General features: G+C 44.7%; 1 protein-coding gene across 2 annotated transcripts in view; it reads right to left on the reverse strand.

Annotated features, from left to right (window-relative positions):
- Positions 1 to 25,181, reverse strand: part of NSMCE2 (NSE2 (MMS21) homolog, SMC5-SMC6 complex SUMO ligase) — a 222,341-nt gene that overhangs the window by 185,708 nt on the left and 11,452 nt on the right. For both annotated transcript variants that reach the window (XM_060277624.1, XM_060277623.1), the window contains exon 3: positions 3,648 to 3,754. In XM_060277624.1, coding sequence (XP_060133607.1) covers positions 3,648 to 3,754 — 107 coding nt within the window. The remainder of the gene's footprint in view (positions 1 to 3,647; positions 3,755 to 25,181) is intronic.

A 25,181-nucleotide genomic window follows, 5' to 3' on the forward strand; every position in this document is an offset into this window, starting at 1 on the left:
ATGAGAAGGTGGTTTTAACTATGAGAAGGTGCATACAAATAAAATGATGATGATGACGGAGGCAATGTATGGCTGCAGTCGAAGGTTGCCTCGGGACTCTTCAGGAGCATATTCTGTGCATATTCAAGATGACCTGGAAATTTCAGTTGGTCCAAAATGCAGCAGCCAGATTAGCGGCTGGTGTTCCGCTTGCTTTAAAACAGCTGCACTGGTTGCATGTCCGATTCCAGGCACAATTCAAAGGGTTTGCGGGAATCTTTTTACCTGACATGGGGGCTCAAACCTATGAGATTTAAGGTCTCATGTTCTACAAACCAAACTTAGCCCTCAAATATCTGAAAGATACTCGTGTGAAAATCCATACACCTTCTTAATTTTGTCTACTGCTGATATTTTTGCAAGAAATTTTCTCCAATGTAATGCATTTTTCTGTGGAATACATGCATTTTTTGTGCACTTTCCTCTAACGTTCATGCAGACTTTTTAAAAACTGGAGAACAGAACCTCGGAATTCAGAGACTTGCATGTTCCAGAAGCCGTGTTTCAGTCCATGTGCCAGGTTGCAAAGACCAAATCTTGTACGTTGGCATTAAAATGCAGACCCAACTAATTTCTCCACCATCCCTATTAATTCTGCACGAGCAAATGAATGCCATTTCCTCCAGGTGTCTGAACAGAGGAAGGGCTTTTGGTTTCCCCATAACCAATATGCAAACAGAAAGGGAGAATCGGAGCACTTTTGTTCCTCCTTCACCACCACATTTCTAGCCAGCAAAAAATTCCTTACCAGCCAAGCAGACAAGTTACAGCCTTGGGGAAGTTAGATGGGTAAAATCCAGGAGACAAATTCTTATGCAACAGAAATCTGGTGTCGGACCTAAGTTCCCTGTGTTTGTGCGTGTGTGTGCTACGGAAGCTTGCAAATTCTGAACTGTACACCCTCAGAAGAGAGTTGGCTTCTTGAGGAGTAAAACTGTAGCTTTCAAAAAGAGATTTGGCTTTCAAAGAGGATTAGACAAATTCATGGATGGGATAAGGTTATCTGTGGCTGCTAGCCATGATGTCTATCTGTTGTGGGCTCCACTGTCAGAGGTAACATGCTTCTGAAACTACAGGAGGCAGCTGGTTGGTCGCTGGACTCCATGAGTCATTACCCTGATCTAGCAAGTCTCTTCTTATGTTCTTAAGATAACTGAGATCCGTCCAATTTGTTGTTAGCTAAGCGGTTCGAATCCCTGTGACGGGGTGAGCTCCCGTTGCTTGGTCCCAGCTCCTGCCAACCTAGCAGTTCGAAAACACGTCAAAATGCAAGTAGATAAATAAGAACCACTACAGCGGGAAGGTAAACGGCGTTTCCATGTGCTGCTCTGGTTTGCCAGAAGCGGCTTTGTCATGCTGGCCACATGACCTGGAAGCTATACGCCGGCTCCCTCGGCCAATAATGCGAGATGAGCGCGCAACCCCAGAGTCGGTCACGACTGGACCTAATGGTCAGGGGTCCCCTTTACCCCTTTACCTTTAATCCTAGTTAAAGCTATGGTTTTCCCAGTAGTGATGTATGGAAGTGAGAGCTGGACCATAAAGAAGGCTGATCGCCAAAGAATTGATGCTTTTGAATTATGGTGCTGGAGGAGACTCTTGAGAGTCCCATCGAGTGCAAGAAGATCAAACCTATCCATTCTGAAGGAAATCAGCCCTGAGTGCTCACTGGAAGAACAGATCGTGAAGCTGAGGCTCCAATACTTTGCCCACCTCATGAGAAGAGAAGACTCCCTGGAAAAGACCCTGATGTTGGGAAAGATGGAGGGCACAAGAAGAAGGGGACGACAGAGGACGAGATGGTTGGACAGTGTTCTCAAAGCTACGAACATGAGTCTGACCAAACTGTGGGAGGCAGTGGAAGAGAGGAGTGCCTGGCGTGCTCTGGTCCATGGGGTCATGAAGAGCCGGACACGACTAAACAACAACAATCCTGGCATGTAAAGAGCTGCATAGAAGATCTATTTGTGCATTCTGGTCACACCTATATTGTGCACTTAGTGCAACCCGAAAGGTAAAGGTAAAGGGTACCCTGACCATTAGGTCCAGTCGCGGACGACTCTGGGATTGTGGCACTCATCTCACTTTACTGGCCAAGGGAGCTGGCGTACAGCTTCCTGGTCATGTGGCCAGCATGACTAAGCCGCTTCTGGCGAACCAGAGCAGCGCACGGAAATGCCGTTTACCTTCCCGCCAGAGCAGTACCTATTTATCTACTTGCACTTTCACATGCTTTCAAACTGCTAGGTTGGCAGAAGCTGGGATCGAGCAACGGGAGCTCACCTCGTCTCAGGGAATCGAACCACCGACCTTCTGATCAGCAAGCCCTAGGCTCTGTGTATCCCAGTGCAACCCTATGATCGAGTAAATAGGAAAGTGGATCTAAGGAAATAAGTTGTGTTTGGTATTTGCCATTGGACAGACCAATTACACACACAACAACAACAACCCCTCTCTACTACCCCGTTATGGCTTGTTTCGCTTTGGTAACGCTGTACAGTGGTGCCTCGCTAGACGAATGCCCTGCAAGACGAATTTTTCGCTTAACGAAGAGATTTTTCGAGCGGAGGTCGCCTCGCAAGACGAATTCGTTTTGTGAAAAATTCGTATAGCGAATCGCGGTTTCCCATAGGAATGCATTGAAATTCAATTAATGTGTTCCTATGTGTAAAAGTAAAAATAAAAATAAATGCATTCCTATGGGATTCGCTAGACGACTTTTTCGTTAGACAAATTGACCCGTGGAACGAATTAAATTCGTCTAGCGAGACACCACTGTATATAAAAGAGGATCTGGTCTTTCGCTTTCTTCCTAAAAGCTAAGCCAAATAATGGCATCACTGTTTATGTTCTTGGTCTTTAAAAGGGTGTTGGTTAACTTGGAAGTGGAAGAGAGAGAGAGAAATACAGTAGTTCAAACGTGCTGGAAAGGAGAAGTAGCGCAAGGTAAGTCATTTTACAGGTGAGATAAATGTCTCACAGAAGGGAGTTTCCTCTCCTGATCAAACAAAGGGTTTCCCACAGTCCGTTCTGGAAACATCACAGTAATCCTATGGCTCATTTCTTACTCAGCAGGTTGCTGAATCAATCAAAAGAGGATGTTGGTACAGTTCACCTGCTGTTTCGCTCCAACAGCAGCTTAAGTCAACAACAACTCGGCTTTCAAAGCCACGCAATTGTATGAATTACTGACAATCCTTCATTTTCATCAGACATGTTTATTGTTTTATAAGTAGCACGGGGTAAAGGGTTATTTGAGGCAGGAGAGAGAGAGAGAAAGAAAAAAAATTACTTGAACTCCAGGAACTGGCAGATATCTCACAGTGACTTGCATATCGCTCACAAGTCAGCTGAACATGTCTACTAAAATCCACCAAAAATTGCTTCACCTCAACAACCTTCAACCCCCAGCATTTCCGGGGAATGTCCCCCGTCTAAAACCCCCAGAGAGTCACTGCTGCTCAGTGAAGGAAATACTGAGCTAGATGAAGCAATAAGGCAGCTCTTCTGTACTGCCAAACTTCAGTTTTATCCAGTTTGTCAGAATACCTTTCAAATCAGTGTGCCTATGTAGGGGCCATACAACTTGTTCCACATGTAACGCTTACCTGATTCACAGTGTCTTCAACTGCTTCCATATAGTGGTTCATTTCTCTGCTCATTGCAGCGTATTCCAACATCACTCTTTCCATTTCATCAACCTCTTTCATATCGTCTGCAAAATAAACGATTTATTTTGTGTATTTTTTTAATAAAAAAAACCTAAAAAATAAAAAAATTCCTTCAGTAGCACCTTAAAGACCAACTAAGTTTTTATTTTGGTATGAGCTTTCGTGTGCATGCACACTGCACACGAAAGCTCATACCAAAATAAAAACTTAGTTGGTCTTTAAGGTGCTACTGAAGGAATTTTTTTATTTTACTAAAAAATAAAGGTATTTGTTCTTCCAGACCAAGTCAGCTCATGGCTCTAAAGGAGTCAGACAAACACCAGAGACAGGATGAGAAGAAGAAGAAGAAGAAGAAGAAGAAGAAGAAGAAGAAGAAGAAGAAGAAGAAGAAGAAGAAGAAGAAGAAGAAGAAGAAGAAGAAGAAGACACTTGAAAGGTGAAAGAAAAAGCTGAAAACAATAAATTGATTTAAACATTAAGGAGGCAGTTCTCCAAGTGCTGTATTGCAGTCTAAAGCTCTAACCCAGGGGTCAGCAAACTTTTTCAGCAGGGAGCCGGTCCACTGTCCCTCAGACCTTGTGGGGGGCCGGACTGCATTTTGAAGGAAAAAAATGAACAAATTCCTATGCCCCACAAATAACCCAGAGATGCATTTTAAATAAAAGCACACATTCTACTCATGTAAAAACACGCTGATTCCCAGACCGTCCACGGGCTGGATTTAGAAGGCGACTGGGCCAGATCCAGCCCCCGGGTCTTAGTTTGCCTACCCATGCTCTAACCATACATTTAAAACGAAGGATGTACAGGCCTCATGAGTGGAAGAAGAAGAAGAGCAGGAGGAGGAGGAGGAGGAGGAGGAGGAGGAGGAGGAGGAGGAGGAGAAGAAGAAGAAGAAGAAGAAGAAGAAGAAGAAGAAGAAGAAGAAGAAGAAGAGAATCATAGAGTTGGAAGAGACCACAAGGGCCATCCAGTCCAACCCCCTGCCAAGCAGGAGACACCATCAAAGCATTCCTGACAGATGGCTGTCAAGCCTCAGCTTAAAGACCTCCAAAGAAGGAGACTCCACCACACAACTTGGCAGCAAATTCCACTGTCAAACAGCTCTTACTGTCAGGAAGTTCTTCCTAATGTTTAGGTGGAATCTTCTTTCTTGTAGTTTGAATCCATTACTCCGTGTCCGCTTCTCTGGAGCAGCAGAAAACAACCTTTCTCTCTCCTCTATATGACATCCTTTTATATATTTGAACATGGCTATCATATCACCCCTTAACCTTTTCTTCTCCAGGCTAAACATACCCAGCTCCCTAAGCCGTTCCTCATAAGGCATCGTTTCCAGGCATTTGACCATTTTGGTTGCCCTCCTCTGGACACGTTCCAGCTTGTCAGTATCCTTCTTGAACTGTGGTGCCCAGAACTGGACACAGTATTCCAGGTGAGGCCTGACCAGAGCGGAATACAGTGGTACTATTACTTCCCTTGATCTAGATCAAGGGTCCCCAAACTAAGGCCCGGCAAACTAAGGCCCCGGGGCCGGATGAGGCCCAATCACCTTCAAAATCTGGCCCACGGACGGTCCGGGAATCAGCATGTTTTTACATGAGTAGACTGTGTCCTTTTATTTAAAATGCATCTCTGGGTTATTTGTGGGGCATAGGAATTCGTTCATATTTTTTTCCAAAATACAGTCCGGCCCCCCACAAGGTCTGAGGGACAGTGGACCGGCTCCCTTCTGAAAAAGTTTGCTGACCCCTGATCTAGATTCTATACTCCTAATGGTATATAGAAGAAGAGGAGGAGGAGGAAGAAGAATTTCTAAAGCTAGCAGATATTTTGCACTTCAGGGTGGTAACACCAGAGTATTATCACCGTCAAATCAACATGGATACAGATAACCATTCACCGGCGGCTCACTTGACACTCTGCTTGTCAATCACTTGCCACACTAGTTGTATGACTTTGCTGGGCGGTGGGGATATTTTTACAAAACAAATTTACCAAGTGGTTACAGTGGGATGAGGGGTTCTCCACATTTGACCCTCTCTCTTTTAAAACCCTCCTCCCCATTTCATCGTCCCAACAGCCCTGCCAGGAAGACTGGGCTGAGAGGGACTAGCCCGGTAAACTTCATTGCCAACTGGGTTTCAACTCACGTCTCCTCAGTTCTCTAACTGCCACAGCACATTTGTTTCCCACAACGGTTTTATTCTAAATAACTGCATTTATTTATATTCATGGCACAGAAGATAAATTTTGAGGAAACAATTGCTACAGCAGCCAGCAACTGATAAACTGACAGACTTTTGTCATCCCGTGTTCCGTTTGATTACTCTAAGAGATCACGCCACGTTTTCCCATGAGTGCTAAGTGGATTCCTGTCACAGTCTGAACCATTTAGGTATTCCATAAACATTTGCCATCTTTTATAAAAGGAATATGGATTCGTGTTTGACATAATGGTTTTATTCCAAAATATTTGTTGTTTTCCTGCCCACCACTAAGGAGAGCATTTTATTCATACCCTTCAAACACTTCCCCACTTCAACTTCGTCAACGTACATACCGAAGAAACATTTTGTCATACAACATGTTTTTCTTCAAACGTTAAGTTATGTTTTTACAGCTTTTGCAATCAAAAGTCACTCTGCAGTTCTTGGGCAACCTCAACTAATGCATCACTCAGAGAGACACTTCCCAGATTTTTTTATGCAAGGAAGATGGTGAGAGAGGGAGAAAGAGTGTGTGCCTGTGTGTCATTTCAGTTACCAACACCTAGTCATTAGGCAATCAGGGTATTTTGTGCAGAAGTTATATTTAGTGACTCATCACATTGCCTGAGAAATATTTAATAGAAACACAAATGGCCTCTCTTGTCGAACTACGCTTTAGACTATAATTAGTCCCCATTCTTATAAATGCCAATGTTCTAACATCAAAACCTGAACCAAAAAAAAAAACCAAACAAAAATTCCTTCTTCAGTTTGGTATGAGCTTTCGTGCATGCACACGAAAGCTCATACCAATAACAAACTTACTTGGTCTCTAAGGTGCTACTGGAAGGAATTATTTTTTATTTTGTTTCGACTACAGCAGACCAACACAGCTACCTACCTGTAATCAAAACCCGAGTCAGCTTTTTCTAACCCACAGGAAATAATGAGAGGTGTGCCCCAACAAGAAGTTGTGCCTTGCCTGCAGAAATTAGCAACCCAAAAGATTTGTGTTTTTCTACCCCACCCCCCACCCCAAGGCAGCATATTCTATCTTTTAAGAATCCTTATTATTTGTTATTATTATTATTATTATTATTATTATTATTATTATTAATACCCTGCTCATCTGGCTGGGTTTCCCCAGCCCAACTTCCAAACTTGACTTTTTGCCTTCCTCCCCCCCCCCCATTGCCCCTTTCTTCATCGCAACATGAAATCTGCTGCGTCGCTTTTCGCGGAAAGGATGTGCCCAACACGGTGCAAAAGTCCAGAGTTAACTTCTCTGCCAGTTGTGCAATCTCTCCTTCCTTAGCAAAACACACAAGTTGTGTGACAGCAGCGGCAAGCCCTCTTCTGGCCACGATGGTAGATCCCTGCCAATTCCTTCCTAGCAAGTCTATGGCGCAACCCAGCCAAATGGGTTCATCGCCTATGATGATGGTGATGGAGATGGTGATGATAGGTATGTGAACAGCCCTTGCCGAATGCAGAAATACACTACTTCATGCGCTTGAGCAACCCGTGTTTAGTTTTTGCTGCAATCCCACTTGCATAATGTTGACCTTGGAAGGCCACGCTCTTCAGCTGCTATCGAACCTCTCAGAGAGAAAAAGGAATTGCAGAGAAACAGACCTGGCCTCAGCTCCCAGATTTGACTACCGCAATGCGTTATAGGTGGGGTTGCATTATGGAAAAGGCAGTGGGCCCGTAGGTCCAGGAGGCTGGTTCACGCCAGACAATTCGAGGATATTACGGGGAAGGGTTGCAGCTCGGTGGTGGAGCAACAGTTCTGCGTGCAGAAGGCCTAGGGATCAAGCCTCGGCACTTCCACATTCACACAAAGTACAGGCAACAACCGACTTAGATGCGTTTGAATGATGCACGATTGCAGAGGCATGCACAACGCTGAACCATAACCTCCACTCAAAACAAGGACTGCCTGCATTAAACCATGGTTGAGTTTCACAAATGTATGGTTTGTTTGAATGTCTGAATCCGGCCAACCAGACTACCTTTTCGACCCTCATTCTTATAATACTGGAATTTGCAGTTACCCCGAAACTGGCTAGCAGCAGTGTCAAGACAGGTAAAAGATAGCACCTTCTCCACAGCAGCCCTTGTGAGTCTCGCCTGTAAGGGGAAGAGAGGATAGAGAACCTCCCCCTCTCATCAGAAGTAGCTCCTCCCCAAGCAGCGAGGGAAGAGCAGGCTCTGAAGAGGCTAGTCAGGAAACAGAGAGAGAATGCCAGGTCTCTAGCAGCATAGGAGAGCCCCGGCTCCACAGGCGGAAGAGAGAGAAGGGGAAAGGGGGGGAAAGGGATAGCACGGAGCGTAGACCTTTCCCCCCGGTTCCGGAATTACGGAGGAGAAGAAAGGGGAGGAGATTCACTGTCCCGCGACTCTTATGTTGGGGGAAGTCGCGCAGGGGGGCAGAGCCGGATTCTGCATCGGAATAAGAAGACATGTTTCCAACACCCCGTTACACTGTAAATAGAGTGCACCAATAAAGACTGTTAAAAGACAAGCATGTGGAGAGTCGTTACTCTAGAGTAGTCGCAACAACCTCTGACATCGCCTAAAGATGTAAAATTTCTGGAAATTTTGAAGCTCGGTAAAAAACCCAGGTTCTTTCCAGAAAAAAATTGGAAATTTTAGGAAAAATTGAAAAAATATATATGCTACATTAGCACTTCTTTTTTATTTTCCCGATTGAAAGTCATTCTGTTACTTTAGAAACATAAAATATAACTATGGACAATTTTAATGGGCATAAAATTATCACAACTAGCATATTAAAAAATATAGTGTATCCAAACAATTATTACAAACAGAATTTACTTTTAAAATAAGATTTACTTGTATTTGTAACAAATGGAGCAACTGTTTACTAGTTTACGTGGAACTCCACAAAACAATTTTTAAAAATCCAGAAGTAACAATTATTCATATTTCCTTTCCACAGTATTTAAAAGTAAACATTCTCATAAAAAGAACTGAAGAAGGAAGTGGGACTACGTTTCAGTGAATGGGCATGAAATTTAATCAGAATCATTTTCTGAGCTGTAATGATAATGATTTATAAAATATTTGAACCCCTTATCTTAAAATATTTTATTCATCATATTAAAATAAAACATTCCATAATCATTCCATATTTTTTATTTTTCCTATTTTTTATTTTTCCTATTTTTCCAATTTTTCAGGGGGAAAAAAACAAAAAAAGGCTTCAGGAAAAAAATGGGGTTTTTTTTCTGAATTTTCCCGGGGGCTTTCCCGAGCCTTCACATCTCTAGTCTCGCCTAACCCCACAATGCCACTATCCAATGCACTTTTAGCATTTAGCTAATTTCTCCTTTAGGAAGCAGCTCTCCTCCCTTGTCAGGTGAATGCACCTCCTACAAGACAGACACACATTGCACTTCATGAATCACAAGGAAGATTTGTGGAGCAAGCAACCAGCACCCTCCTCCCCATGGCCCAAATGAATCACAGCTGCAGCGTACACAAAACATCACCCGCCCTAATATCTCTGAAATCATACCAAAAGAGAAATAGATGAAGCAGTCGCCACTCAACAGTGACCTGCAATTCTCACGAGAGAGAGAGAGAAAAGTCTTGCCTGAAACCCCTTGAGCATATCAAACAACGGCTTAATTGCTGCAGATCCTCAAGAGCAAACAAACAGGCAGAACCCAACAGAGACAAGAAGGATATTAAATAATTGCCTCTTACACTGCATTCTTCTGGTGCCAACATTCCAGCCACAAGAAGCTCCTTTGCTAATTTCAAAATGATGCTTCACCAGAAGCCTTTCTGGTTTTCTAATTTCTAGGTGTCTGTGTGTGTGGCCTATCAAAAGATTAATCTGCACTTGCACTTACTGTACAGAACTTAATGTACTAGCATTAGTACTAGTATTAGCACATAATGTACTAGTATTACGAGCGGTAGACTCGTAATCTGGTGAACCGGGTTCGCTCCTCCGTTCCTCCACATGCAGCTGCTGGGTGACCTTGGGCTAGTCACACTTCTCTGAAGTCTCTCAGCCTCACTCACCTCACAGAGTGTTTGTTGTGGGGGAAGAAGGGAAAGGAGATTCTTAGCCGCTTTGAGACTCCTTTGGGTAGTGATAAAAGCGGGATATCAAATCCAAACTCTTCTAGCAGTACTTTTAGAAAGAACGGACTTTACAAAATATGGATCCTAAATTCACCGGGGTTCTCATGCACAGAATACAAGAGGAGGTGGGAGGAAGGGAAATGATCCATGTGGCTTGTTTTGCTTTTGAAACACTGTCTATTATTACTTGTAATAGGCACTGGCAGTTTTGCATAAACAAAGCTGCATGGATGTAGCTATTCCATTGCAGCAGTGTGCAATGGAACATGGAATTTGGTTTGGCAGTTAAGCAGACTGAGAACCTATGCTCTTTTTAAAAATAAAATAAAAAAATCAACGCACAAATTTGTGCAATATACTATGGTACGTTTTTCCTGGTTGTGTGTGGGCAATACACAAGAACTTTCTACACTCATAGAAAAAGGAACACGCTAAATGGTTAAAGGCGGCATAGAGTTGGCCAAGTTTTGCCAACTTCACTACAAATTTAAAAAGAGGATTATCCTGAAGCTGAGGCTCCAATACTTTGGCCACCTCATGAGAAGAGAAGACTCCCTGGAAAAGACCCTGATGTTGGGAAAGATTGAGGGCACAAGGAGAAGGGGATGGCAGAGGACGAGATGGTTGGACAGTGTTCTCGAAGCTACGAACATGAGCTTGACCAAACTCCGGGAGGCAGTGGAAGACAGGAGAGCCTGGCGTGCTCTGGTCCATGGGGTCACGAAGAGTCGGACACGACTAAACAACAACAAAAAAAAATCCGGCCATGGGCTGGATCGTTCCCACGGACATCATCTGTGGGCCAGACGGGCACAGCGTGATGCCGGAAATGGCATCTGCGCATGTCCTCAGTGCCGGAAATCGCTTCTGTGGCTGCTCAGATGCCGGAAATCGTGCATGCGCAGAAGCAATTTTCAGCGTCTGGGCATGCACAGGTGCAATTTCCAGCACCGCTCGGCGAGTCCCCGCGCCGCACTGCGCCAGTTTAGCACTGCGGCGGGGGACTTGCCGAGCAGGCGGCTCGGTTCACGGGTGGCCCATTGGCCACATAAACGGCCTTCACGGGCCACATCCGGCCCATGGGCCAGAGGTTGCCAACCTCTGATTTAAAGCATCTGCTAAACCTGGCTCTTATGCACACTGATTTGTGTCATAAACTCATGCAGATTACATTGGTAAATCTGTAGCAGGAACTGGAGTAGGAAGGATCATATATTTGGGGCAGAATTAAAGCAGATTTATGGGCACTGCTACACATTATGGGGAAAATTTATAGCTGTGGTTTCCTACTTCCATTTTAGCTGCCAAAAAAAAAAAATCCTGGGAATTTTGGATCACTGAGGGTGCTCAGTCCCCTATAAATGATTTCTAGAGAGCCGCTGCCAGTCAGAGTACGTGATGCTAGAAACAAATGGCCTGATATAGTACAAAGCACCTTATTGTTTCACCAAGTTCCTATCCCAAAACTAAAGTTTATAGGTTTTTCTGGGGGGAGGGGCTGGCTGGCATAAACAAACATCTGAGTATTGCAGCAGCAATACCAAGCCAGATGGGTGTGGTATAAATAATAAAATTTTATCATTATTATTATCATCATCATCATTATTTCAAACTCCCCCATATTTGTAGATTCATAGGCGGGTTTTTCCAATGTTACCCAGATGTTTGCACATATCTGGAAGGCACTCTTGATTGCAGCTACCGATTTTAGCTGGCTACTAAATCACACCGAGAACAGCTGCCAGGACACGATTACAAACTGATAGCAAGTTCTACCTACGGTAAACGGACGTATGCTTACAATGGACCACGGCGTTTAATCCACTACTGTCCATTCTGACTGGCAGTAGCTCCCTGAGACAGGGGTCCTCCCCAGGCCCTCTTGCAGACCTATTTTAACTAGGACTAGTTAAAAGAGGACTAGCAGCTGACCCCCTCAGCCAGAAACCATCAACTGAACTTACAAGTCAATGGAGACACGCCAGGCCTTAAGACAACTTTTCCGTCCAAGCCGATTCCTCCAGAAGACTCTCTAGCCCAGCAGTAGGCAACCTGCGGCCCACGGGGGTCATTTAACTGGCCCACGAGTCACCCCCAAACCGAGCCGCCCGCTCGGCGAGTCCCTGCACACTGCGCTAAACCGGCGCGGTGCAGGGATTCGCTTCCACGGTGCTGGAAATCGTGTCTACGCATGCTCAGACGCCAAAAAATGTGTCTGCGCAGACGCCGGAAATTGTGTCTGTGCAGATGCAGACACTGGAAATTGCGGCCGATCACGCACACACGCAATCTGGCCCATGGAGGGATCTCCACTGGAGTAAACTGGTCCAGGTGAGGTAAACCTTGCCTACCCCTGCAATGGCTGAATATTGCAAATGTTGAGGTTTCCCCACCCCCAAACCGAGCCGCCGGCTCAGCAAGTCCCTGCACTCTGCACTAAACCGGCGCATCGCGGCGCGGGGACTCACTTCCGTGGCGCCGGAAATCATGCCTGTGCATGCACAGACACCAGAAATCGAGGCTGCACAGACACTGGAAATCGTGGGTGCACACACACTCATGCGCGTGCGCAATCTGGCCCACAGAGGGATCTCCACTGGTGTGAACCGGCCCAGGTGAGGTAAACCTTGCCGACTCCTGCTCTGGCCTCACCTGCTTGAGTCTGACTCTGGTCTATCTGACCCTCACTTACTTTGCACCAGGGTCAAAGTCCCCCACTTAAACCTGTTGCAAAGCCAGGCTTTCCTCCCTAACAGTTTGGTTTAAGGAGAGCTTAACCAATTAGTGAGAACATTATCCAAATCTGCCTGCTGTATCAGATCCCTGGCTGAGGCCCGGTTTTGCTTGCTCCCTTCGGACACCTGAAGCGAGTTCCCATCCTCCGCAAACATCATTTTCCTGAAGGCTTATTGCCCACTCATCTCGCTGGGCTGCGTAATAACCGATTTAAAACCTGCTTTACTCTCCTGCAACACAATTAAATAAGACTTATAGAGGTTAATTATAAACCATTTCATAATAACAGCACCCTTTGGTCGTTAGGAGATGTTTAGTATTGCTTTCATCTGAGTTTTACACAGCCCGGTAAAGACCTCTGCATAAGTTCGCTTTACCCCCCCCCCCAATCAGAAGATTTATTGTGTTTTCTGCTTTATTCCATTTTCTAAATAGGGGCCTAAGCTCACAAACCCATGGGGCACAGATGCACAATTAAAACATATGCCCTTCATATTTTATTTTTAAAGCCCCTAGCGTTTCTTGGCCACTCTTCTGTGCGAGCAGGAGAGAAGAGGGAACAATGTGAATAAGCTTTTTCCAAGCCAACATCCATTCTCATCTCTTTCTAAAGACCAGTCCCTGTTCCTTCAACCAGCAGTGCTACTGCAAGAAAAAACAGGGGGTATAGCCATGGGACACAATAACCCAGCAGGGCTTGCTTTCTCGGCACGGAGTAGCTTCTGCTATCCAAGACACAACCTTGATGGCAGAAAGTGAGGAGGAATTGAAGAACCTTTTAATGAGGGTGAAAGAGGAGAGCGCAAAATATGGTCTGAAGCTCAACATCAAAAAAAAACTAAGATCATGGCCACTGGTCCCATGACCTCCTGGCAAATAGAAGGGGAAGAAATGGAGGCAGTGAGAGATTTTACTTTCTTGGGTTCCATGATCACTGCAGATGGTGACAGCAGTCACGAAATTAAAAGGCGCCTGCTTCTTGGGAGAAAAGCAATGACAAACCTAGACAGCATCTTAAAAAGCAGAGACATCACCTTGCCGACAAAGGTCCGTATAGTTAAAGCTATGGTTTTCCCAGTAGGGATGTATGGAAGTGAGAGCTGGACCATCAAGAAGGCTGATCGCCGAAGAATTGATGCTTTTGAATTATGGTGCTGGAGGAGACTCTTGAGAGTCCCATGGATTGCAAGAAGTTCAAACCTATCCATTCTGAAGGAAATCAGCCCTGAGTGCTCACTGGAAGGACAGATCCTGAAGCTGAGGCTCCAATACTTTGGCCACTTCCCTGGAGAAGACTCCCTGGAAAAGACCCTGATGTTGGGAAAGATGGAGGGCACAAGGAGAAGGGGACGACAGAGGACGAGATGGTTGGACAGTGTTCTCGAAACTACTAACTTGAGTTTGACCAAACTGCGGGAGGCAGTGGAAGACAGGAACGCCTGGCGTGCTCTGGTCCATGGAGTCACGAAGAGTCAGACACGACTAAACGACTAAACAACAACAATCCAAGACCAGGGCCACCCAGATATTGTTGTTGTTGTTTAGTCGTTTAGTCGTGTCCGACTCTTCGTGACCCCATGGACCATAGCACGCCAGGCGTTCCTGTCTTGCACCGCCTCCCGCAGTTTGGTCAGACTCATGTTGGTAGCTTCAAGAACACTGTCCAACCATCTCGTCCTCTGTCGTCCCCTTCTCCTTGTGCCCAGATATTGCTGAACTACAAATCCCATCATCTCCAACCAGTGGCAGTGCTGGCTGTGGCCAATGGGAGTTGTAGTCCAACAACATCTGGAGGTCAGCCTGTTGGCCATCCCAACAAGATTCCACTTGGTTGTATAATGGTCTGACAATCACCTGGCTTCTCAGTCTGAGGAACCAGTCATGGACTGGTTGGATGCAGATGAATGGTGGGACAAACCAGCTGTGGAACCACCAAGGGAAGAAGGTTCAGAGCCCCGGAGGTAGTGGTGGGACAATGAACACAGGGAGAAGACTTGGAAGAGGCGGTGTCGGAAGCTAAAGGGGGTAACAGGGCTCCATGAGTTGGCAGAGTCTGTGACAAAAAGAAGAATCAGAGGCAGAAGAATGAAGGAGGAGAAAGGGACGAGGAAGGCCAAGAGGCAGATATGAGTCCGGCTGCTGAAGTATCTTCCCCTCCTGCCACGACAAGCTCCTCTCACCACTTGTCTCCCAGAACCAGAAGAGGCATGAAAAGTGCAAAGGAGAAGTTAGCTTCAAACAGGCACAGTCTCCTATTGCATGAAAAAAGCCCTGGAAAGGAGAAGGCTGTGGGGAGGCGGGGACTTTTAGTCTCAGCAACCTTTTTCATTTTGTAGGACCTACAGGGCATGAGCCGCTATGCTCATTAGTCCTGAAACCCAGCCAAGACTGTGAAGATTGTCTTTTTTTTTCTAATAGAGTTAGCTCCAGCTCGGAACTGTGTGATTTACTTCTCTCAGACTCCCCATTGATTGCCTTGATGTTCCACCAGCTTCCCAAGAAGCTGCCCTTATACCAGGTCAACCCCTGGCTGTACTCCCAGCCCAGAACTATCTACTGTGACTGGCAGTCTTCAGTGTCTCAGACACACAATCTTTCCAGTCATCTGCTACCTGGACTTTTCATTAACTAGAGATGCCAAAGATTGACCCTGAGATCTTCTGCATGCATGCTATGTGTTTTACCGCTAAGCTATGATCTAGGGATGGGCAATATCAGGTTTTCAACATCGTGATCTGTCACCAACTAAACATTGTGATTATACCGATTTATCAAGCGAGGCATCGGCCGGCTTCGCAGTTTTCCCCACGTTGTGATTTTTGCATAGCACACAGACACACGCACCAGGATCCGCGATATATTGCCAGGTCTGAAATTATGAAACCAGTATCACAACACTGGCTTCAAATCGGTTTGGGCCTCAACCAGGGCCAGGGCCTTTTCAGTATTGGCCCCAACTTGGAGGAACACTCTTTCACAGGAGACCAGGGCCCTGCGGGATTTGTCATCTTTCCGCAGGGCCTGCAAGACAGAGCTGTTCCGCCTGGCCTTTGGGTTGGATTCAGTCTGACCCCTGTGTTTTCCTCCCTCGTGGTTTGGATTTATGGACTACTTAAAATGAGGCTGCATTTTAAATTTTAATATTGTATTTTAATCTGTATTTTAATTAATTGTTTTCTTTTATGTCTTATTGTAATTTTATTGGTGTTAGCCGCCCTGAGCCTGGTTTTGACTGGGGAGGGTGGGGAATAAATAAAAATTTATTATTATTATTATTTATATATCGATATATCGCCCAGCCCTACAATGCTCCTTTTCCAGACTGATTACAGTCTGGTCAACCGCAGCTAGGGTCCTAACCATACACTCAAGACATCCAGTCCACGCATGGATGAGATCGAGAAAAAGAAGTTATCTATGCTGGTGTCTTCCTAGCAAAGGCCAGCCAACACCCTCCAGGCCAAGGAGGCTGGGGAAATCTCCCTGTCAGGCATCTATCTCCTCCATTATGCATTATTGCTCCCAAGTAGCCTTGAAACTAATAAGACTGGATGAAGTAGAATCATAGAGTTGGAAGAGACCACAAGGGCCATCCAGTCCAACCCCCTGCCAAGCAGGAAACACCATCAAAGCATTCTTGACATATGCCTGTCAAGCCTCTGCTTGAAGACCTCCAAAGGAGACGACTCCACCACACTCCTTGGTAGCAAATTCCACTGCCGAACACCTCTTACTGTCAGGAAGTTCTTCCTAATGTTTAGGTGGAATCTTCTTTCTTGTAGTTTGAATCCATTGCTCCGTGTCCGCTTATCTGGAGCAGCAGAAAACAACCTTTCTTCCTCCTCTATATGACATCCTTTTATATATTTGAACCTGGCTATCATATCACCCCTAAGTATTACTCCCACAATCTGTCACAGAAAGCCTGAATCAGATTTAACAAGGTCAAGTTTTTACCCGTGAGATGCCTTGAAAAACTAATGACTTTGGTGAAGTAGGTCCTTTATATTATCTCATGGCACACCCGCACCTCATTGCAGAAGGGAATGGAGTTATAATTAAAACAAGGGCAGTTGTGGTTGTTTTTTTTTTTTTTAGCAACAGGGGAATGTACTCCTGAATGCAAAGCTAAGCACTTCGGCACATTACTGACTTTATCCGTTTCCTTATTCATCTCCTTTAATCCGGCATAAACCCGCACGCAGCACAATGGTATCTGGCACAGCATCGCTGAACGGGAAAGTCGTGGAAATGTCTCTGCCGCCTCCCCCATCCCCCAGGATAAAAGGCAGGGCCAGGGAAGTAAATTATGGGTTGGCAGGAGGACAGCTGATATAGTACTCGTTCTCAGAAAGTTTGCATGCACTTTCATTTTGCACTTAATAAATAATAATAATAATAACTTATTATTTATACCCCGCCCATCTGGCTGAGTTTCCCCAGCCACTCCGGGCGGCTTCCAACAAAACATTAAAATCCAATAATCTATAAAACATTAAAAGCTTCCCTAAACAGGGCTGCCTTCAGATGTCTTCTAAAAGTCTGGTACAGTGGTGCCTCGCTAGACGAATTTAATTCGTTCCACGGGTCTTTTCTTATAACGAAAAATTCATCTAGCGAATCCCATAGGAATGCATTGAATTTTTTTTAAAAAAAAAATTGTCCATAGGAACGCATTAATTGAATTTCAATGCATTCCTATGGGAAACCGCGATTCGCTAGACGAATTTTTCGTAAAACGAATTCGTCTAGCGAGGCAACCTACGCTAGAAAAAACCTTTCGTTAAGCAGAAATTTCGTTAAGCAGGGCATTCGTTAAGCGAGGCACCACTGTAGTTGTTTTTCTCTTTGACATCTGATGGGAGGGCGTTCCACAGGACGGGTGCCACTACCGAAAAGGCCCACTGCCTGGTTCCCTGCAACTTGGCTTCTCGTAGTGAGGGAACTGCTATGGCATTGGTGTAATAAAGGGACAGCCAAGGGAATGCCTGGCCAATGTTGCTAGACTCCGATTACCATCAGCCCCAACCTGCATGGCTAATAGTCAGGGATGATGGGAGTTGTAGTCCAGCAAACACCAGTGGAGGGGGGGAAGACTACATTGGCTACCCCCCACCAACTAAATACATTCATTTCGTAAGTTCAGGCTGCAGGCCAGTACCGCAACAGCTCGCTTCATCCTGTGGGAGCATTTGTTGACATGCCTGCATGAACGGATAGGCAAAAGTTACAGACCTACCAGCAAATACACCTAGTGAGCTGCTGAAATGCCACCCTCAAATGCACTGTGGGAATATGTACTACTGCCCAAGGTGAAACACAAGCCTTAAAAGATAGAAATGGGGGGGGGGGGACGACACACGTTATTGCGCAGTAAACAGGCAGGTGCAGAAATGTGTCCCAAGAGAAGCATCACAAGAAATAACTTTTAATACACTTTTTTTGTGCTGCATGCAGTTATTGTTTACTGTTCTCCCATGCTTTGCATATACAGTATGTTTACATACTCAAAATTTAGTTTTGATTTTTTTTTTACCAGTGGGGAGCAAAATAGATGGGTACCATTCTAAATGTTTAAAATCTTTGCATTTACGGGTCTCTCGGAACTTCCATTTCCAACCATTCATCCCATTTCATGTGAGAATCTGAAAGAATCTGAAAGTCACTCCGTTTAATTGACCAGCTGGCCTTTTCTTAGTACAGGGCAGGAAAAGCAGGGGAACGCTTCAAGAATATGATTAATTTATCTTCTACAGCAGCAACAGGTAAACTAATTATGACTGTTTTGGACACAGGAAGATGGAAAGTGCGCCACCGTGTGGCAGAAAAGAGGGAAGACAACCCAAAAGCTACCTCTTACTGTACACAGAAGCCAAGCTGGGACAGAGGAAATACTGTACGCTCCTTCGCCAGAACCTGGCCTGTCCCTTTCTGTCAGCTACAAAGAGGGAAGAGAGCGAAGCTAAACCAAAAAGAAGAAACATACCTCCTGTCATTTCATGCGCATAAATCTACCCCTTCCTGGCAACTCTATAAACGAAAACCTTTTCCATTGCTTTATTTTTCTGCAGAAAATTTTGCATTTGTAAGTTCATTCCTAGTAGCAATCGAGGATTTCAGGCAGGGGTTTTTCACAGCCCCTGCCTAGGAATTATGAGAATTATTACTGGAACTTTCTGCATGCAAGACAGATATACTGCTACTGCTAAGGTAAAAGTAAAGGTTAAGTCCAGTCTAAGGCGACTAGGGGATTGTGGCGCTCATCTTACTTTTCAGGCCAAGGGTGCCGGCGTTTGTCCACAGACAGCTTTCCGGGTCATGTGGCCAGCAGGACTAAACCACTTCTGGCGCAATAGGACGGAAGCCAGAGCGCATGGAAGTACCGTTTACCTTCCTGCCACAGCAGTACCTATTTATCTACTTGCACTGGTATGCTTTCGAACTGCTAGGTTGGCAGGAGCTGGGAAAGAGCAACGGGAGCTCACTCTGTTGCGGGGATTCATCGGCAATCCCAAGAGGCTCAGTGGTTTAGACCACAGCGCCACCCATGTCCCTTGTGCCACTGAGCTACGGCTACGGCTGTTTCCCATAACAACACAAAATGGGGAGCCTTGTTTAAATGCATGAGGCAGGTTGTCTGAACTCCTCTAACCAGCTTCTGTACGGATTTCACATGAATGCTATTTGCCTTAATATACCGTGAGCATTCTTAGAAGGACTCATTGCTCTGCTGTGGGAATCTTTTGAGGTTGCAGAATCGTTCCTCAGCCCCTCAGTAAAAGAAAAAATACCTGCACCACCAATGCTCATATGCTGCACACCTGAGATGTCCTTCGTGCCAGGTGATGTCAACTATATTATCAGACCAACTGCTCCCGGGGACAGCAAGAATCAGAATTATTGCTCTTGTTTTTTAAGAGGCATTTTATAACCAATAAATATTATTATTCGTAATATGGTGTGAATGAAAATTTAGAAGCTGGTTCTCTCTGTGCTAACACAATAGTGTTTACACTAACAGGGGGACTTCAAGCATACAATGTAGGAAGTTCTATCTGGTGCTACAATCTGGCAGGAAGAAACCTAGAATTGAATTGAATGCACATACAGGAACCGGCAGAATTCTAGCAAGCGTTAATGAAACCACAGGTAAAGGGAGGGTTCTGATTTTTCAGATGGGAAACAAGAGGCATGGAGAATATTAAGCGACTTCCCTTGAGGGTACGAAAATGAGTCACTGGCAGAACCAGAATGAGGACAAAGTCAAAAGGGACCTCAACCTGATCTGCGAGACGAGCAACAATTCAACTGTCACATTTATTCATGCCAGGATAGGTGGGGAAAAAGAATGCTTCTAAACAAGAGTTAAGACAGAGACAATGTCTGTTATAACTTAGCCACGCAGGGCTGTAACAGTCATATCTTGGAAGTTGAATGGAATCCGTTCCGGAAGTCCGTTCGACTTCCAAAACGTTCAGAAACCAAAAGGGGGGCTTCCGACTGTTCAGGTTCCAAAGAACATTTGCAAAATAGAACAGTCACTTCCAGATTTGCGGCGTTCGGAAACCAAAACATCTGAGTACCAAGGCGTTCAGGATCCAAGGTACGACTGTATTCACAGATTTCAGGAGTTGGGTTTTTTTAAATGGATTTTCCTATATAATAAAACCATTGTTTACCAGAAACCTAGCCTCCCCCATTCCCATTGAGGAACAATTCAGAAGCTCTCTTCGGGGGGGGGGTATTAGCCACAACTTGCTGTATTGTGCAAACTCAACTAACCCTTGTTAGTCTTAACTATGGTTTAGTTAAAACAAGTTAATCTCAGACCATGGTTTACTAACCACATTTTAAGGTTTGGATGCAACACTGGACTGGGGTTAAATTGAAAACGGAAGCAAAAGTTTCCCATCTCCTCCCTGCTACCGCACTGTCAGAGGAAAGGAGAACACATGACCCCCAAGGAAAGACTAGGGTCTTCATTCCCGTCATAATAAACCATAATTGATTATGATGTTTGGACGCAGCCATTATCTCCACTCAAAGAAACAGAAATCCCCATAAGGAGAAGACCTTAAAGCAAATTAGGGCCCAAATCACCGGTCCCATTCCCTTCTAGTTAAATTTTACCTTCGTGCAGCCGGCTTGTTGCTACACACAGTGACACAGATCCCTCTCTAGTCTACACCCAAGCAAGCAAGAAGCGGTAATAAGAGATCAAGAACACATTTGAGCCAAGCAAATTGTTCACAGTGCAGCTGGCCTGGGGAGAGTCCTAAGAACTCGGCTGCCCCATCCCTGGGCATAGATTAATGAGACATGGGAGATTCACAACGGAATCAGAGTTGGAAGGGGGGACTTCCGGTTCGTCGCGGCGGTGAGAAGGACGCAGGGACTTCGCGTGCCGAGGTCCCTGGCTTCTCGGAGGGGGGGGAAGTCCGCAGAGCGAGCGGACTCCCCGTAAAAGCATCGGATCGAGAGTTCCGATGACTCAGGCGTCCAGCGGCTGCTCCGTTTGGCGGATCCCCCGCCGCCCGAGAGCTCAATAGAGCGATCGTGAGCCGGTGGGGTTGAACCGCGGGAGCCATTTTGGGCCACATCTTACCTCCGGGAAGCGAAGCTCCGAGTCCTGACCCGGCAAGCGGCGGATTCTTCCGATTTGATACTAAAGATTCCTAAAGAAGTAAGTGGAACTTTGATCGGGATTCTAAATTTGCTGATTGGAAAATAGGAGACTTAAAGAAACGGAAGCCGGTCTCTTCCTAATGGGAAACTGGGAGGCGTTTGGGAAAAAAATCCAAAGCTGAATAACGAAAGAATTTGAAGTAAAATAAAAAAATTCCTTCAGTAGCACCTTAAAGACCAACTAAGTTTTTATTTTGGTATGAGCTTTCGTGTGCATGCACACTTCTTCACACGAAAGCTCATACCAAAATAAAAACTTAGTTGGTCTTTAAGGTGCTACTGAAGGAATTTTTTTATTTTACTTCGATCCAGACCAACACGGCTACCTACCTGTAACCGAAAGAATTTGAAACTGTGGTCCCGAGAGGGAAAAAAGACTTTTTGGAACCATCTCAGCCCCCGAGTCCGGCACCCCTTGAGGTACAGCGGCATTAAGGGGAAGAGTGTTTTGACAGCTGTCAAAGCTGTCAAACTGTTAAAAGACCGGGTGGATTGATTGCATTGCTGTGAACAGGAAAAATTGTTTGTAAAGGTGAAAGAACTATTTAAATTGGAAGTAAGAATGGATTTGGGACTGAGTTAAGAATCAAGAAAAAGAACAGCCAAAATGGAGTCGATCGTCTGAGAGAGGAATTTTCCAGTACCCATTGTTCCCTACCCCCTGTTTATCTGCGGTTACGAGAGGTATGAAAACAAAGCTGTCTCGAGCCTTCCAGGAGACTGTACTGAACTACTTGCTGTCATGGGAAGATTTCTACAAGGAATGGCAACATCCCAACTTACCACCAGTTGAGATTGAAGTCCAAGTCCAGGACTTAGAGGATAATTTAAATTTAAATTTGGAGACTGCTGATTCTGAGACTGTGTGTGAGGAGAAACAATTGGAAGAGGACTTGGACTGTGACAAATTTGTTTGGGATGAAGCAAGATATGACTTCCAAAAGGAAGAAAAACAACCAGAACAAGAAGATGAGAGACTAAGGGATTTAAAGTTTAATGGATTTGAAGATTCTGGAGGGGTTAAAATGTGGGGTGGGGTGTTTGAGGGATGGGAAGGACAGGGGCAGGGGGGGCAAAGGCCTGGAGATGGACTTGGGAAAGAATGGGTGTGGGGTAAAAACTTTAGTTAAAAGGTATTGTTTTGGTTTCTGAAAGAAGGTCTTCGAAATCTTGGCATGACAATGGAAATGCTGAACCAATTGGGGGAAAAAGACTTAGGGAGAGGAGATGGAATGTAAAAAAGAAAGGGAAAAAAGTGTTATGTTTCCTTAAGGGAGTATAAGAATGGCTTGGAAAGAATTTTTAAGTTACTGTAAATTATTGCAGGTTAAGTGAGGTGTTTAGGCAGAAAGCTGCCTGCCCCCCTCTCCTTGTCGCGAATTTCTTCACGGCGCTTTAGCAGAGATGTTAAGAGTTCCAGTTTCTTTAGTGCAGTATATTTATTGTGAGCTATATACAAATATCTACAGGCAGTTCATACACAAGCAGTTCATACACTCTCTAAACCTCTCACTGACCACACCCTTCTACAACACCACCACCAACATTGCTGGATAGGTTTCCCTTTTAAACCACTGACAGCCAATCAACTGACAGCACATTACTGCTGAGTCATTCTGACCCAGCACTTCTACAGAAAGTATTGCATCAGCCAGTTTCACTTTACTAGTGCACTCAGGCCTGCAGATTTACTATTTCACACAGCATTCTGTGGATCCCAACACTCCTCCTTAAGTCAAAGGCTTGAGACCTAACAATTCTCTTAAGTCTCGAAATTTAGAAGCATCCAAACATTTTGTATATAAGTCTGCCACATTACATTTTGTGTTACAATGTTGTACTTTTAACACATTTCTTTCCAAAGCATTTTTAACATTGCCATATCTTATTGCAATATGTTTACTTTTGCTCTTAAAGTTCTGTTGGTTGGCAAGCTGCTGTGCTGCCATGTTATCACTGAGCACAGTGATTGGCATTTCTGAAGGTATTCCTAGTTCTTTTGTTAGGCAAGCAAACCACTCTATTTGTGACACACATTCGCTTATGGCTGAGTACTCTGCTTCACAAGTACTTGTGGCAACAAACGTTTGCTTGAGGCTTTTCCATTGAACCAGGGCATTTCCAATATATATGGCATAGCCAGTGGTAGATTTTCCATTTTCTCTGTCTCCCCAGCTGGCATCAGCATATGCATATACTTGTTGATCACACCCTGTATCTAGCACCAGTTTGTAATCTTTTGTGCCTTTCAGATACCTCAGGATTCTTTTAAGTGCTACCCAATCTCTCTGAGCTGGGTCTGCACTTCTTTGGCTTAACATGTGCACTGCCAATGTTATGTCAGGTCTCGTCCAGCAACTTAAATATAACAGAGAACCCAACAAAGAATGAAATGCTGTTGCATTCTCACATTTCTGCCCCTCTGGTTCATTTTTATACTGTGTAGTTATGGGAGTGTCAGCCTCATTTGCCCTTTCCATTCCATATGTCTTCAGTAATTTTTCAATCTTTTCCTTCTGACTTAGGGAGTAGACACCCTCTTCATTCCTCTGAACCTCTACTCCTAAGTAATTTTGGATTTCTCCCAAATGCTTCAGTTTGTACTTGTTACCTAGGTTGTTCATGAACCAAGACACTTGCTTTTGTGCAGTTGTTATTAGACAAATATCATCAACATACAAAAGTAAATAACAAACGCTTCCTTGTACTGTTGCTGAATATAAACAGGAATCAGCCAGGCTTTGTTTGAATCCTATCTTTTTCAAAGTTGTGTCTATGCATTCATGCCATAGACGTGCACTTTGGTGTAAACCATATAGTGCCCTCTGCAGCTTTAAGACCATGCTGTCTCTTTCCAGCTCATAACCTGGTATTTGCTGCAAATACACCTCTGCATCAATGGGAGCATTTAAATATGCTGAGGCAACATCAAAATGATTAACTTTTAACCCCCTCAGGCTTGCCATTGCTAAAACTGATTTTACTGTTTCAGATTTTGTTGTTGGGGCAAAGACTTCATCATAGTGAATCAGTTTCTTTTGCGTAAAGCCTCTGGCAACTAGCCTGGCTTTCCTTTGGCAACTACCATCAGCCAGCGTTTTCACTTTAAAAACCCATCTACAGCTTATGGGCTTTTTACCTTTAGGCAATTCTGCAGGTACAAACACACTGTTGTTTAGCAAAGAGTCATACTCTGCCTGCATTGCCTTTAACCACGCCTCTTTCTCTAGAGTAGGTAACTCTTGCAGTTCTTCAAAGTTTTCTGGCTCAATTACACACACCTGATTTATGCTGTCTGTGAACCCATAACGGGCTGGAGGTTGACCTTTATTACTTCTCTCAGACCTCCTAGGTTCATTAATCTCACTCCCTGGGCTACCTTCAGGACTGCTTTTGGGGTGGATTGACACTGGAGATTTACCTCCTCCTGTCCTGGTTACACTTTCTTTTTCCCCTTGCTCCACTCGAGTAGTTGGAGAAAGTTGCTCAGTCTTTACCTCCTCCCTTTCAACTTTACTGGGAGAGCTGCCAATTCTTAGCTTTGTTTCAACTGCCTTATCAGATACACTCGGCAGTAAAACACTTTCTGGCAATTGGTTTGCATGTATCTTGGGCCAATTTCTTTGCTCATTAAAACTGGCTGACCGACTAAAACTCAAAAGGTTTTTATCGTTTTCAAACCGGTAAGCTTTTGTTCCGCTTTCATACCCAAGAAATA

The sequence above is a fragment of the Zootoca vivipara genome, chromosome 8, assembly GCF_963506605.1.
Source record: "Zootoca vivipara chromosome 8, rZooViv1.1, whole genome shotgun sequence".
NCBI classification, from domain to species: domain Eukaryota; kingdom Metazoa; phylum Chordata; class Lepidosauria; order Squamata; family Lacertidae; genus Zootoca; species Zootoca vivipara.